The sequence below is a fragment of the Atta cephalotes genome (genome assembly GCF_000143395.1).
Source record: "Atta cephalotes unplaced genomic scaffold scaffold00070, whole genome shotgun sequence".
Taxonomy (NCBI): domain Eukaryota; kingdom Metazoa; phylum Arthropoda; class Insecta; order Hymenoptera; family Formicidae; genus Atta; species Atta cephalotes.
The window spans coordinates 1,244,689-1,262,584 of record NW_012130134.1 but is presented as its reverse complement, the minus strand read 5'-3'; the positions used below and the strand labels follow the sequence as shown (position 1 = coordinate 1,262,584).

The window sequence follows — 17,896 nt, the reverse complement described above, 5'->3', positions numbered from 1 at the left end:
CCGAGAGAAATGTGCTTAAAATAATGTTTACATAATTTTTGTTCGGAGTTACGTGATCAGTTGACGCCTCTCTACGTGATCAGTTGACGATTAGACTCTTTTGGGTGTGAGCACATTTGGATTTTTCTTTTCCTCTCTTCCTCCTCCCTCTCTCCCTTCTTAATAAATTTAAAAAATAAATAGAAGAAAGCAAATAAATAAAATCGAAAAAAACCGTTAAAAAATTACAATATTTTCGGTTTCGGTTTTTTTTACCAGTAAAAAAACCGAAACTGGAATATTTATTTGATATTTTATTAAACCGGAACCGAACCGGAAAAAACTTTCGGTCCGGGTCCCTAATTGGTATAATCATGCTACAAACTGTAGATCAGAAACATTCACAATTTTATGCACATCTACTTACATGCGTGTGATTTGTTTCATTCAAAAATATTAACATTAAGGTTGTATTTAATATCAAAAAATCCGATAGAAAAAGTAAGAAAACTATTTTATCTTTATGGTTTTGAATATGGATTTTATATATTGGAATGCTATCATTATCACATTATCACATTATAGTTTCTTTTCGTAATTAAGATTCATGAATGTATAAGAATTTATCGAATTAAATCTCTATCGTTTTCTTGCTAATTTGATGTAAATATAATATAATATATAAAAAGTAAAATTTTTTATTCTCATCTGATGAATATATTTACATCATATATTCATCATGCTTGAAATACGCTATACATTAAATTTATACACATATATGTACATATTTAAAAAAACGCATATAAAAGTATTGTTCGTTTTATCTCTCAGGAGCTGCTCGGGATCGCTCCGAATGAACCCAGCGTACTTGAAATATAGGATTCACATTACGTATGACATCTGATATTGTTAGGCCTGTTCTACGTCGTATGTCGGCATCGGATGTCGAACGCAGGCGTATTCAGTTATCGGTTGTCGCATGGAAAGAAACAATCGACCATGATTGGTTAATTTCTTACGGCACGACATACAACGTGTCCCAACTGATTGTAGACTAGACCTTACGATGAATGTCGGACGTCGACATCCGATGTCGTACATAGTGTGAATCCTACATTTCGAGTACACTAGTATCATTCGAAACGATCCCGAACTCCCAAGAGACAAAATAAATAATGGTATAGTATAGACGGAATTTGAACCTAAGCCCTATGGAGTAATAACTTAACACGTTAATCCTGAGCTATAATCGCACGCATGTTTGAACAACTTGAAATTCGATTGTTATTTAACTCCTCGTATAAGTTTTTATAGTTCATTTACTATAGACTATCAACAGTATTCAATATGGAATTATCATAGATTTATAAAATAGACAGAGCATTTATGAGAGAAGCTGAAGACAACATTGAAGGACACCTCTACTCCAGACATATTTGTTTCTCTCTTTTATAATGAGCGGTGGGGACCAATCAGCTTGATCGTAAAGCCACAACTCTCGAACGTCTTCGTTGCTCTCGGCCATTTCCCAGCTTGCCGCGGCGACCAATCAATTCACCATTAGAAAAGAACTACTCCGCGATTATTTCTTTCTCTTTCTATATGCAAGATCGAAAAGTCATCTATCAATACTATAACAGGAAATTTTTCATCATAAATTATATAAGTTTTTATATAATTTTTATATACATAAGTTTTTATAGTATAAAAATATATAAGTTTTATAGTACCGGTCTATAATATCGATGATTTTCAAATTATAAAAATCGAAATGTTTTGTATAGGAAACAATTTATTGTGCATCATTTCCGCACCATTTTTATATCTTTCTTATGGCATGGAATTGGCGCAATGCGGAATTGGAGAAACGTTCATGATTAGTGGCTTCATTCCGCAGTTTTTTGGGCAAATTTATTTCTTTTTGCGGATTCCGCAAATGCTTGTGTGTGTGCGTGTGCATGTATAATCGGAGCCTAAAAGGTTGCAACACTTTTTTTTCGATGAGTTTCAGAATACAACTTGCTCAATTGGTTCTTAACTTCTTAAAGTAAGGGGCTTCGCATAATAAAAGGAACAAGGAATAAGAAGGAATAGAGAATAAGAACTGTGTATTCCACAATACATAATTTCTGATAGAAATTCTTATTCTCTGTTCCCTGTTCCTTTTATTGTGCGGAGTATCCTAAGTATTCATAATATTACTTATATCAGCTATAATCCCTATAATGCCTCCAATACACTAGCGCGATGTTCGTCGCGCGTGATATCCAACGAGTGTATAGCTTTATATTAGATATTCTCATTCTAAAGGTACTGTCATTGGATATCGCGTGGCGCGCGCGATGACTAACATTGCGCTGGTGTGCCATAAGAGAGTCGCGTCAATCTTGTCAAAATTTTCATTGACTTTGAAGTAAAATGGCAGAAACAATCATCGATGATATTATATCCTCATTTTGAGTATCGTGAACGCGATGATTTAGATTTTAGAAATTGTCAAAGTAGAATTTACGTTAAATTATATAATATTGACAAGTAGAATTTATGTTAAATTATAAAATATTGACAGAAATAGATCTGTTTTAAACTAGTTTTACACTTTAGGAAATAGTAATAATATGAAACAGTAATAACATTTATTTAACAATACTTTTATTTTACAATAAAATGTCTTGCCATCAAACTGCTGTATGGTAAATTTCAATGCCCTTTTTGACAATATGTTTTAATCACGTTTTAGTGTCATGTTTTTCTGCAAAAAAGACGTTAAAATTATATGATTAATAATAAAGTTAGAATGTCTTTCGACGCTTTCCTATCACATAATATCTATATCTATATCTTTTATATTTTTTTAATTCGAAACCTTTATAATGATATATAAGCTTATTTATAATTTTGATACATCTAAAATAATTTCATCACTTTATTAATCAAAGCTTCCATCATGATTCTACGCTGTACGTAGTAGAGAGTCTAGAGCCTTCTCTAAAGTCGGAATCAGACCATGAATTAAAGATTGAGATTGAAGATTGAAGATTAAAATTTGACCATTGAGAACAAAGGAATTTTAGCTCCTATTGTTTTGATCAAATTTCAATCTTCTATCTCAATCTTCAATGCATAGTCTGATTCCGGCCTAATAGAGTCTCTGTTAGACACCATTTTACTTCACATTGACGCGACTCTCTTATAGGGACTTTAATATTCAGCGACAAACAAGTCATGTAATTTCATATGTCGCTATCTATGATGGAAGGGATAACATAATGTGCTTAGTTTGCAAGCATCTCTCTCTCTAAATCTCCGCTGTTTCTGTCTATGAATGTCGCATTAGGAGAAATCATGTATTGTGGAATATACAGTTTCTGTACAACAAAAATAAAGCGAAATTAGGTAAAATAAACTAGCAGCATGCATTAATAAATGTACAAATTTAAAAAGAAAATATAGAAAGAAAGAGATTTTGGGTTGATCCTTTATTTGAAAGACGATGTGAACATAGATTAAACAAAATTATGATTAAAAAATTATCAGTAAATAACCGGTTATGCTTTCATAAGTCGAAATGCTTTTTTCATGCTATGATCATTTCACATATGCAACAGCCATTTGAAAATTTCATGAAATTATCATAAATAATAACAAATAATACAATGATTAAATAATAATACAATAATTAAATCAATATAATGTATTGAGCAATCATAAATAAAAATGGTATAAACAGAATGGGAAATAAAAATAAAAATAATCAGGATTAAAATCGCATGCAACAAATTTTTTATTGATAAGAAATTTGTACTCATTTGTTTATTTATTGTGATAATTTAGTGAAAACATCCTCTTCGACACTTTAGAATAAAGAATATAATATAAAATAGGACTCCTAATTGTAAAAATATAATACAAATTTAAAGAAGCTACTTTGGAGTTTCAGCGATAAGCGTTTCTTTTTTCACGTCCAGAATTTCATGAAAAAAATTTGACGTTTATAATTAAAATTTTGACAGACCATGACTATTCTATAGATTTTATCCTCAAGACAATAATTAATAGACTTAAACATTAAAAAAACAAATTCATTGACTAACAAGAATAACAGAAAAGATTCAGATGAAAAAAAGATGGTTCTTTATTCCATATATGCAAGGCACTTCAAATAAATTTAAAAATGTAATTAATGGTGATGTACATAGAACGATCTTTTTCAGATTAAATTAATTAAATAAATTTGTAAAAATTCATAAAGATCTGACGCCCAAAGAACAAAAAAGAAACGTCATTTATAAAATAAATTGTAAGGATTGTGATTACGTGAGTTAAAAGAAAATTAATTACAAGAGTAACAGAATATAAAAGCAATTTATTTAAAGGTTTTATTTTTATTCTGTTATCACTGAACGCTTTGGATCACAGTCACAAAATTGATTGGGATAATATATTGAGTTGTCCGGAAAATTCATGCCGATGTTGAAGGAAAATTGAAACGCAAAAAATATAAATTTTAGTATACATTTATTAAATTATATAGGTTAGTCGGCACGAACTTTCCAGACAACCCAATAGAAATTTTGGATGAAGAAAGATATTTTAATAAACGATTGATTTCAGAAATCATAAATATAAAACGACAAACAAATGGTCTCAATCTTCAAAAAGACATAGATAGTTTAGATAGAACATATAATGACATTCTTAATAAATGTAAATAAATTCAACTTACACATAAAGACAACATCGTTCTATGTCCTTTCAGTATCTATTTTAAAAACATCTTGTTTATTACTATTCTTAGAAACAATTAAGAACATCTTGACGATTTTTAAGTTTCATCACAACATGTTTTATATAAATCTTTTTCATTTACTCAACATTGTAATATATTTAACTGCAGTAGAATTGAAGTAAGCACTTTCTTTGTACAATTTCATGTTAACTTTACATAAGTTTTAACTTTTAATAATTTTATTAGAATGCCACCACTTGTTAACCTAGAAGATAGACATCTTCTTTGTACGATGTTTATGCTTTTCTCACTTTCCGACTAGATAGAGGATATTCTTTATTAATGTATTAATTGTTTATTTGCTGAAGATGGCTAAAACGGATAGTCGAAATGTTCAAACTAATATCTTTTAATACACATTATACTATTAATGATTATAAGTGTAGATTGCGCTCTTCTTACCGTGCTGACTCCAAAGTAATCCTCTTAAATCTGTATTATATCCTCTCCGAGAAAAATTTTACTCGAGATACTGTAGCATATCCTATACATTTCGAATAAAATTTTCTTCGGAAAGGATGTTTTGCTAAAAGGAATATAGCTTAAGTAAATACCTTTATTATACTTACATCCTGCTGTTTAAATCTTTGCCTAAGAGCGATCTTTGCCGAGTCGCTAAAAGTTGGATTAGGCCTGGTCTACAATTAACCGGGAAATATTGTATGTGTGTGTGAATGCGCATAACCTTCATTTTCGTGTCAGCTGTCGATATCGGCTGCTGGACGTCGTTTGGATTGATCAGGGCTTATTTTTTACGACTAACGATATCCGATAGCGACTTGATTGTAGACGAGGTCTTAGGGGCTCCGCACAATAAAGAAATAGGAAATAGAGAACAGAGAATAAGAATTTCAATCCATCAGAAATCATAAATTGTGGAATACACAATTTCTGATAGGTTGAAATTCTTATTCTCTGTTCTCTGTTCCCTATTCCTTTTATTGTGCGGAGCCCCTAAATCAGCTTAAAACAAGATTAGTTTTTAAGTACGTACATGTACATGCACACGTATACATGCAAGTATTGGCAGATCCACAAAAGAAATTAATTTGCACAACAAAAAATCGGCGGAATTGGCGGAATGAAGCCACGACCAATCACGAAATCCAATAATAATCATAGGACCGCATCATGACCTAGTTTCCATCCAGGATTTAAACCAGATCAGAATGTAAAAACCAACTAATCTACAGTCGAGTATTCCCCTGTCGTTCAATTGTAACAGAAGAATACTCGATTGTAATTGGCTGATTCTTACATTCTGATCCAGATTAAACCCTCGGTAGAAACTAAGCCCATGATGCATTTTCTATTTCGTAGTCGTTTTCCACATCGTGTGATTTCATCCTAAGCCATAAGAACTATTGATTATTAGGACTACCGCACACAAATTCCATAACAATATGCGTGTAAACTTAAGCCGATGAACCAATCAAAATACTACTTTAGATTACATAATCTAACGGAAATGGAAATAACAGTAAACTTTATCCATAACCTCGCAAGGTGAATTTCAATTTAATTCCGATTTAAATTTATAAGTTTACTGCTATTTCTATTTCCGTTCTGAGTACATAGATCTAAAGCAGAATCCTAATTGGCTCATTGACTTATGTTTATATTTAAGGTTACTGTTACAGAAATTTTACCTATGGCGGGCAACTAAAGGTCATTGCACGTAAAAATTTTAGTTGCAACCGCAAAATCATAAAAAGCGCAAGACAATAAATTGATTGGCTACAAGGCAAGCGGTAAGGGAGCATTTATATTGGCCGTAATCGTATGAAGTATGCCGTAATTTGTAAGAATTAATTACAATCAAGTATTCCCCTCTCATTCGGCGGTGAAAAAGGGAATACTCGAAGATTGGTCAATTTTTACAGATTACAGCATACGGCATACGGCAACCAATATAAACGCTCTCTAAAACTTATTCTACAGTGACCGTAACGTAAGACGATAACATAAATCGCAACATGCAAAACGCACATACAACGTTTATCGAGACAGCCAATCAGAAGCATCAATAATACTATCGACTATTTCTGATTGGTTGTCACGTATGCGTTTTACATGAACGCAACTTAATATGTCGACTTTTCTGATTTAAGTAAAACATAACCAAGTTCGCAGCGAAATGAACTATTTTCATTTCTTTATGTTACGCTGGATATGGTCAACGCGATGTTGCGAACGCTTTGAAGCATTTTTTAATTAGTTTATAAAATTCTTTCTTCTCATTGGTTCATCAAACGCTTCATTTGTAACGAGATTTTGACCACAGCCTTTAAATCATGAAAACAGGTGAAATGGACGCATTGATGATAATCAGTGTTGATAAGTTGCACATATTTGAAATAAATAAAACAAAAAAATGAGGAAATTGTTATATAATTATTAAGGAAATTATTAACAATTAGATAAATTGTTTATTTTAATTGTTTATTAAGTAACAGAATACTATTAATAACAATTGTAATTACTTATGTCAAAGTAACCACACATCGGGCAAGAGAGATTTCCGATTGCTACATTTTCTCAACTATACAGTTACTAATTCCAATAGCATTTTATATTATGTTCAGGCTAGAGTCGAATGTAAGCAAAAAATTCTTCATGATCAGTTAATTTCATGAAATAGGAAACCCTATTGTCGTCTTCTTTTATTGATTGACCTGATCCACCAATGTTTAATTTTTATTTTTTGTGCTTGCAAAGCAATCATTTGAAGCGCAATACTTCGATTTAATAATAAAATAAAACGCGTTATGAGCCCTAACTTCTTTAAATCCATCTTTAAACTTATAACGATCACTCGCACTACCTGTATCAGTGCACATTAAAAGTTGTTTTATATAAACTATTTCAGCAATGATACAATATAATCAACTTTGACAATTCAATAATACACATATATTTTGTTAAATAACATGATAATAGCATTAATAAATAATTAGTCTAAAATATTTATATACTTTTTTTTTAACTTTGCTAATTTCATGCAAAATGGCTTTTAGTATGCACATCTAGTGTAGTGCTAATGACCAAATTCGCTATTACAGTTAATAATTTCGCAAAGAAATAAATCGGCCATTGCTTTCAACGTTTCTGATTGGCTCTCTCAATAAGCATTGCGTATAGGTTTTGCGTGTTGATTTATGTTATGATCTTACGTTACGGTATTGAATAGGCTTAAAGGCGTCAGCACAATAAAATAAACGTAACCAAGTCGCGAATCGTGAGTAACAGCATATAATATATATAACATAATATAATTTTTCAAATATTTTGATATTTTAGATATAAATTGTCAATGTTACATGTGTAACGAAATGTATAACAAATTTTGAAATGATTAAAAAGCACAACCTTATGTATCAAGGCTATGTTCCAATCCTTTTCGAAGAAAATTTTACTCGAAATATATAGTACATATATAGACCAAGTCCTTCACACATACATTACGTACATTAAGCCGGTTCTACATTAGTTGATCGCAAGTTTGTTGCGACAGCCAATCTGAAGCTTGCTTTTAAAATCAACGCTTCATATTGACTGATACATCACCAACTAAACTTTTCCCTGTAATTAAAATTTTTAAGGTTTTGTAAAGTATTTCTAACGTAAATTTTTTATTTTCTTGTAGTGAATAACAGAACGCAACCTCAATTGCAATCTCTATGATAGCTTGCCGCTAAGCCGAAGTGAACAATGTTGTAAACTAGATCAAAAATTAATAGTCACATTAAGTAAATTAATCAAATAAAAGGAAGAATTTTTGAGCATCCATTGTCAATTTCAGAAGAAGAAGAATCTACATCTAATAAGGATCTTAAGCATTTGCAATGGAATACTCTGCCGCGCTATACCGCAATAGTAACTTTTTCCGTACACGGGAATTAAAAATTGCCGTTAACAAGATACCTCTGACTTTCACGTTTATAATAAAATCAAATACACAAGAACGTCGCAGAAACTTTGAAAAGTTAAAGATGATACACAAGCATGAATTACGTTCACTCCAACCTAATGGCAAGCCAACAGAAATTAACATTGAGATTGCATTCATTATAATAAAATTTGAAATTCACACATTACGTAAGTACGTTTATTCTACGAAATTCTAAGAGAGAAAAATTTGATATCACTCGAGAATCCCCTCAAACATTAATCTAATTTTGACAAATGTTAAACATTACCAACATTACGCTAGGGTCATTCACGGATCTGTAAACGCTACCAATACATTATCTCGGAAGGAATAGCGTTGATAACGCACAGTTGTGACGTTACATATTACCATTAGTGATGTGTTTATTAGCACTATCTGCAGTTCCGCGAACAGTTTGCGCTAAATAGTGCCAATAGTATTTCTCCGAACGTATCTTGATATATGGTTTACGTTTTTTAACATTTCGAAATTTATTACACATTTTTTAATTACACATATATTGACAATTTATATGTAAAGTATTAAAATATTTGAAAAATTTATATATGATGTAATTATGTCACTTACCGTTAATATTTGTAATTTCACCAAAGGTGATCATTGATGTAGACATGTTATCATTACAAGAGATCGACGAGTAATGTGATTGATATGGCAAACAGATACGTCAAAATATTGTGTGTTGACATACGATTATGACTTATGATTCGTGACTCGATTACGACCATTATTGTGCTGAGGCCCTAAGTCACGTGATTGTCTTTTGATTGATTGGTTATAAGCATTGAACTATACACACACACACACACACACACACACACACACACACACACACACACACACACACACTAGAATATAACAAAATCAGAAAAGTAATGATATCATATTAAATTTACGATATTTATGAGAAACTTGGCATATTTGTGATTCAAAGTTTCAACACTGACTCACTGATCGTCTTAGTTTGACTCACAAAAGACGAAAAATAATTATCGTGAAACCGGGCATTATTTGCGAGAGATTCGATTATTATTTATACTTTACAATTAACGAAGAGCAAACTTGATATTTGTCGGAGCATAAGGTTAAAACTATCAATAGATTTTTATTTGATAATAACATACTAATGATAATTGTGGCATAATGTATCAGATATAATATTAGGTGTAGTAAAAAGAAATTCATTATTTTTCCATTCAATTTCATGCAAAAATAATGGATTTCTTTTTACTACACCTAATATAACGATAATTAGCATCTTTTTTTTTCCAAAGGAATTCGTAGGATGTTATCAATAAATTACCGAGCCGAATGACTAATTTGTTAAAATAGTAAAGAAAATCCCCGTGATTATAGTATATAATTAATTTTTTGACTGTACAATAATTGTCCATGTGCTCAACAATTATGCACATATATTTATATAATTGTGCACATATATTTATACATATATTATCGTTTATTTATTTTATATAAAATAAAATAAATAATTTAATTTTAAAAAACATTATTTAAAAAACACTTTATTCTTTACACTCTAAAAAAAAATAGTAGTGTCTATATTCTCACTGTATTGATGTTAATATTAACACCAACATAGTGAGAATTACATAGACATCACATAGGTATTAACCGATATTTTTTAGAGAGTACAAGATTAATAAGTTCCTGTTGTACTACTTAAGTATTTAAGATAAAAATCTTTATAAAAATATGCAATTGCGTGTGTAAATTAAAACAATTGTAGTAATAAGCTTATTATCTATTAATCATCAGTTTTTATGATTCGTTTATAAAAAATTAAATCAATATGCACACTGAAAAAAATATATAGTCAATTTTAATAAATATTTAGTTGAATACTGCCAAACTAAATATTGATTAATATAAAGATATATTTGATACAAAAAATGTTATTTTGATTTAATAATTATTCTTTTTTACTGAATAAATATTTATTTACTGTAAGTAAATGTTTAGTTGACAGTATTGAACTAAATATTATTTATTAAAATTGACTATATTTTTTTCTCAGTGCAATCGCCGATATTGATTCGGATCGTGAGAAAAATATATAAACGAATGAGATACACACTATTTCTTAATATTTTCAAAATAATCTTATTTTGCATATTTTTATATTATAATATTTTTATACTATAATAGCAATTATATAGATTTGCATACTCGTGGCACGTACAATGATCTACGGTACGTAGTCATAAATTATTTGCAGTGATGATACATGTATAAGCTTCATTCTTCCTTTATATGTTGAAAATATGGAATATCGCATTAATAGATTGTTACGAAATGTATGGCCCGTTAATAAATAGATCCTTCTTCGACATCTTCGGCATCTTCCTTCAAAGGGATTTCGTCACGACTCTCCATCATCAAAACGATTAATTTCTAAATTCGATTTATCTCGATCTCAGCCAAGGCTAAATGAACTCCGCATTCTTTTATAGTCAACAGGAAGATGATTTGTGTTATTGAAGATTCATGCGGTTTTAGTTACGCACAATTCGAATAACTACATACGATACTAGATCCTTCTTAGTAACAATACCTGCAAGTACTATTACGGATCATCCCAGAAAATCAAATCTGCAAGCGCTATCACATTTTTTCAAAAAATCTAATTATTTCCGCTTAGATGAGCGTTATTAATGACGTCAGTAGAAAGTGTTGTGTTAAAAGATATATTTTAATTGATATATTGCAACGTTCATATGACGCATACGAAAAACTGCAATGCAAGAATGAGCAGCGACAATAAAAATATTAATATTGTATATTTTATGACACAAAAAGAAACGAGGCTATAATGTGTGATTATTTTTGTTATAATATTATCAATTAATAATTTTGCTTTATTTAATATTTTAGATATTTGTCTTATAACATTAAAAATTAATATTACATCATTTATTACGATAATTGTACGTAACTTATTATTGTTATTATTTCTAATTCCATCTTATCTATATAAATGTAAATTACAAAACGCGAGATTTCTCAAAGCACAATTATTGATCATAAAAGTACGTATTGAATTAATTTTTTGTCGTTAAATCAATCTCAAAAAAAAAAATACAATATTACATCATGCACTTAAGAAACTCGTATCGATGTTTTTATAAACAAGGTAATACATTCATGATCGATGATAAAATAGAATATGCGAAAATTTACACACAAGTAAAATTGACACGCAATAACGTGATTGCAACGACTTTAACCACACGAAGCAAACAGGAAATATTAACCGGATGGTTTGCACGTGCGACTTGATCGTAATTCTAAACGCTACTATAAAATATTACTATAAAATCAATAGTGTGTATCAAATTAAAATGAAATAGAAACATTAAAATAAGAAATATAAATTGATAAAAATAATAGTTGTTTCAAAATTATAATACATTATAAGTTTTTAATCAAAGATGATTCAAAATAACAATGTTAAGAGAGTTGCTTAATTAATTTACGAGCAAATGAAGAAATATTAATCCAAGTAAATAGAGAAATATTAACCGGATGGTTTGCATATGCGACTTGATCGTAATTCTAGACACTAATCAATATATAATCAACATTTTGTATTAAATTAAAATAAAATATAAGATTAAAATAAGATATATAAATTGATAAAAATAATATTAATTTCAAAATTAATATACCATAGAGATATTTAATGAAAGAAGATTCAGCATAGCAATGTTAAGAAAAAATCATAATTAATTTACAAGTAAACGGAGATTGCAGAATTGCAAAATCTCATAGTTTTTTTTGTATCGAAATGTAAATTTATTAAGTAGCGTGAGAGAATGTTGCAATTTCAACACTAATTAAGAAAAAATATACGTGCTCGAGTTCGGGAAATCCTAGCAAACGTCATTTCACGTTTAATGTATGGAAACTCTTTAATTACAATAATAGCTCGGGGAATCATTCTACTATTAGCCAAAGTAATGAAATGACGTTGCTACGATTTCTGAAGGCTAAGTATGTTAAAATATATGCGATAAATATAATACTAAATAAAAAAATGTGAATAATTAAAGATTATTACTAGGTTAAGTTAATAATGAGTTAATGAATAAATAAAGATACCTATTTGTATCTGTCCTGCATAAAGCACCGTTCAGAAAAGATAATTACAAGTTGATGCAATTTCCAAGTAGTCATTTAGTAGCTCTTTGACAACCAGATTCTCATTCGTTCCTATTATTTTCATCGTTTCCTTATGATCTAACAACGCCTTAGAAGTAATGAAAAATGGCTAATTGACTATTAATTTCTGCGCTATTAACTTTTATACGTCATACACCAGTTATTTTGTTCTCATTAATATTATTTTTAAGATAATCCAGCAAACGAGAATAGATTAAAATGAATTGAATTTTTTTTCTAACCGAATGCGTATTTTAAATAGCGAATACTTTTTTTTAATTTAATTGGATTCAATTGGATACAATTGGATTGAAAAACTGCATTTCCTATTTAAAATTTTGAATTGAATAGTATTCACAATATACAAAAAAAGTTAATATTATTTTTAGATTGAAAGGCATAGAGATATGTTCCATGCAATTCTTGTAAATGAATAAACATGCATTCAGGAATTGAAAAGCATTCATTTTAACATTCGTGAATCAATATTTCTGAAAATCTGAACCTATTTCAATTCATTTTAATTCATTCTCGTTTGCTGGCAAGAGAGAACTCTCTTATTCTAATGATATAACATAAAGAATTTCGTTTGATAAATTTCCTACAACATTATCAGCAGAATGATCAACGATAAAAAACCACAAGATAATTATATACACACAGAAATTACAGGCTATGTATATTAAATTATCAAGTGCATTGTTTTTTTTTGCATTTTGAATTTTATTCGGTGTTCTTGATGCACATGATTGCATCTTTGCCTCGAAAAAAAGTGTCAGAGCGCACGCGCATACTACCGGGGACTCCCTCGGAAAATCCAAAAATCAGTGGTTGCTCGACGCGGTGTGGTGTGCAACGCGCAGAGAAAAGCGATGGAGGTGGAACGTTACATAATTACATCAGGATCAAATGCGTGTCGGATAGATGACTATAAAAGCGGCGAGATTAAAGGATTCGCATGCAGTGCATCTTAAGAACATCGAATCCTGACACCATGGCAGTTCGCGCTCTTAGCCTAGTGCTCCTGTGTACATTTGTCACGGTCATTTTCGGATTGCCGACTTTGCCAGGTGAGAGAACAGATCACATTGTACATGAAATTCTTAATAATGCATTGTTGTAATCATTTAAGTTGTAGTCATTATTTAATAAAAATCTTTTCGTATACAATGTACATTTTACTTCTTTGGAATAATTAAAAAAAATTTTTTAGTTTTTACATTTCAATAATAATTAAACGAATTTAGCATTTAAATGTATTAACTTTAATTATGATAATCTTTAGTGACATAAACAATACTTGTAAATTTACAAAGTTTACTAACGCAAATTTTTCTTACTTATAGTGAATTCGATTGGACGCATATTAAAGCCGTCGTACACAAAATAATACAAAGATATGTTTATATATAACATAGAAATCTCCTGATTAAATCTCCTGAAATACATACTCAATACATTTTATTGTACTATTAGATAAAATATATATTTTATAATTCGAAATATTTGCATTTTATTTTTATATTCAAATTAAATCAGTGTACAACTTTAAGATGTGTGACTAGATGTGCTTCCAATCGAATTCACCATTAGATAACGTTACTATTTTAATGTTTTTTTTTTGCAAATTTGCAGAATTATTATTTTCTTTATACAAATAATACTCATTTGATATATATTTGATATATTCTGAATGTTTAATTTAATCTTATTGTCTGCGTTGTTACAAACAATTTTCTATCCATTTGTCACAAATTTGAATGTTTTTTTGTAGAATTTAAAGCGAGCTTTTATTCACATGCAGCTGATAAGATCACGTTTATTTTGAAAAAATAACAATGATGTCAGGAAGCATGCATTGGCATATAAATGAAATCGTCACTTTAAAATTCTTCATACGCCAATTTACATCAATCGATTAGTTTCTTATTTCTGTTCACGTAATGATCAATCTATTTTTTATGCGATTATCAGAGCCAGCTGTAAATGCACACGAGGAACGCACATTATCGACCGAGTTGCAACCGCCCGCATCATCTTCAGACGAGAAGGAACACTATGCTACAATCTATATAATTAATTTGTACGCTGTAAAAAATAGTAGCAGCAATGTATCGGAGGAAATGTTTCAAAATGAAGTCGTAGAAACGTTACCTGACATAATAGGTGAGTATAAATCAATGAATGACATATGATGTCTCATATCTCATCGGCGTATCTTTTCATAAATTTCATTTGACATTTACTATTTGTAAATTAACGAGTATCTTGCAAGAAATGATAAGCAAGAGCGAATGGAGCTAAAGAGAATTCTTAGAAGGGATTTGAATAAAAAATATGTGCTTGCAGAGCCACTAGTTTCTGTCATCCTAGTAGTAGAAGATGATGAAAATGAAGAGTCAGAAAATCATCGACCTGTCGACCTCGATAAATTTGCGGGAGAATTGAAAGACGAAGGTTTCAAGGTCGACAAGATCGATCTCAATAGCAAAACGAAAGTGCTTAAGATGAAATTGGAAAAGATGGAGGCACAGAGTATGATAGACTCGGCTTTGAAGGGTGATCAGAAGAAATTTCGTCAAAAGAGATCCTACTGTTACAAATGTGGAGGACATGGTGGAGGATATGGTGGAGGATATGGTGAGTATTCGAGTGAAAGTGAACATTATCCAAGTGATGGTGGTGGAGGGGGATGAGATAGGTATTCGAGCGGGGGTGGGCATTGTCCTGGTGATGGTGGCAAAGGTAAATTATAGTCATGACTGCGAAGGAGAGAAGTATAATCGACGAATGTCGATGAATACTTATCTATTAACTTCAGTGTTGAAGTATGCCTGAAACCTTTGTACTACAGATCTTTTATCAACTTAAAACTAACTTTTTTCTAAATAAAAAATTAGCATTAAATAGGTACAAAACTTTCGGAAAAATAAGCTGTAAAAATAAATGACAAAAAATTAGCTATATAACTAGTGTAATAATATCTGTAATAATATCTGTAATATTATAGTTATGCAGAATTCGCATCAAATATTGCATTAATTGATAATTGTAAAAATGAACAATTTGTTGTGCATATTTTTCAGAATTGAAACGCATGTTCGATTAAATTAATTTTCCTTTTGATTCCTTTAGATACGACAACTGTTGCATATTTTCCTCAATTTTTTCATGCATTATGTTAAATAAAAAATAAATTATCAAATGAGAAATACATTATTAATGGCATACTTCCGCATCGTAAGTATTTTCAAGGAACTCGTTTGAAAATAATGCTTAAACACTAATGACAATTTCAGGATGCAGCATCGAATTGAAGAAAAGAAGAAGCTATATAAACAATACTTATTTTTTTAACTAATAAAATATTAAATAAATAATATTAATAGTGATAATAATCATAATATTAAATAATCTCTTACATATAAAAAAAATATTAATTTTGATTAAGACGTTAATTGACAATAACAAATATTTTTTGCTTGCTTAGCTTTTTTCAGCTGAAATTTGCAATTTATAATAACAGTAATAAATATAACGTCTAAAAAATATCACATAATATCCTAATTATATATTAATATACATTGCTGTTGCTAAACTCCATCATAATTGCGCATAACAGGGGCACGCTTTGTCTAGGGCAACAAGGTTATACAGTACCAGTGATACCAGTTTTAGTCGTACCTGTTTCTCATACAGGACATCATCATCATGGTGGTCATCGCGGACGCGGCGGCTGTTGCGGGTAATATTCTATAACTGATCAATACTTGTATGCGGTTTCAATACTTTACGGTATGGTAATATTTTGCAATTGATCAATACTTGTACGGTATTCATTATAGATTTATACTTAATTCTTTATTAAAATTTATGATTCTGAAATTATTATTATTTAATTTTTCTACATTTAAAGTGGAGGTGGCGGATACGGTGGCGGATACGGTGGAGGTGGGTATGCTTCTGCCTCCGCGACAGCCCAGGCTAGCGCTGGAAGCTGGTAAATATATTAGCCAAGACAATTCATCAGCCAAGACAATTAACTTACATTTGCATCGATTGAAACATCATTTCCTTTTTTCAGGGGAAGAAAAAAATGAGCAGACTATACATAATCACGTAAACATGTTGCATCGCTGAGATTAATGATTTATGCTGCCTTCATGTTTAATACACATGCATGTATAGTACAAAAAACAACGTAGATTTTTCGAATGCTATAAATCATTACCAAATCATTATCAAATAAACGTTATGAGTATCAATATCCAAAAATAACCTTCAAATATTGTAACGCGTTTCCTCCTCATCCGTTTGTATAACACACTTGTACAACTGGCGTACAGTAGCCGCGAATAAATAACAAAACAGGTTTGGCTCTAACAAAAAATTACGATTCACTGCTTATTCGGACGTAAACGACTTCTTAGAAATAATTACGAGGTTCGTGATTAGTTTTTCATGGAACTTCAGTAGAAGAAGCGCTGCGTGTTAACGAGACATGTTGCATCTGCCTCCTCCTCGCGTGGCTTTAATAGTCCATTAATTTCTCGATAAATAACAATAATAAAGCTGCACTTATGGTAATAAGATAATATATCATCGCTATCATCTTTTTTCGTTAACTTTTAAATCTATGAAAACGAAAAATTTTCTCGGAGAAGACCTTCATATCCCGGGGAAGCTAATTTGTTCTTCTCTCTGACGTCATCATATTAAAAAACTTAATTTACATAATTAAATATTTTAATGATCACGTCAGAGCTTCGAAGGTATTAAAATAATTATCTTTTAAATGGAATCAGAATAAAGCCTAAACTTGGGAAAATATGAGAGTCGTAATGTGTATGAGACGTGGAAGAGATTATAATTCGACAAGCGATAAAGTTCATCATCCAGGTTCGTGAAGCGTAATGCATGCTCGCATCCGTTCCGCATTATATCACATGGAACCCGTTCCGCATTATCAAACCGTTGTAATTCACTTGGTACCCGCA

General features: G+C 30.4%; 1 protein-coding gene across 1 annotated transcript; it reads left to right on the top strand.

The window, feature by feature from the left end:
* Nucleotides 1-13,857: 13,857 nt before the first annotated feature.
* LOC105624007 (H/ACA ribonucleoprotein complex subunit 1-like) lies at nucleotides 13,858-17,177 on the top strand. The gene is made up of 6 exons (XM_012205378.1): nucleotides 13,858-13,969; nucleotides 14,874-15,065; nucleotides 15,249-15,539; nucleotides 16,599-16,644; nucleotides 16,816-16,899; nucleotides 16,984-17,177. The coding sequence occupies exons 1-6, from the start codon at nucleotides 13,858-13,860 to the stop codon at nucleotides 16,997-16,999; spliced, it is 741 nt and encodes a 246-aa protein (XP_012060768.1). The 3' UTR covers nucleotides 17,000-17,177.
* Nucleotides 17,178-17,896: the final 719 nt, after the last annotated feature.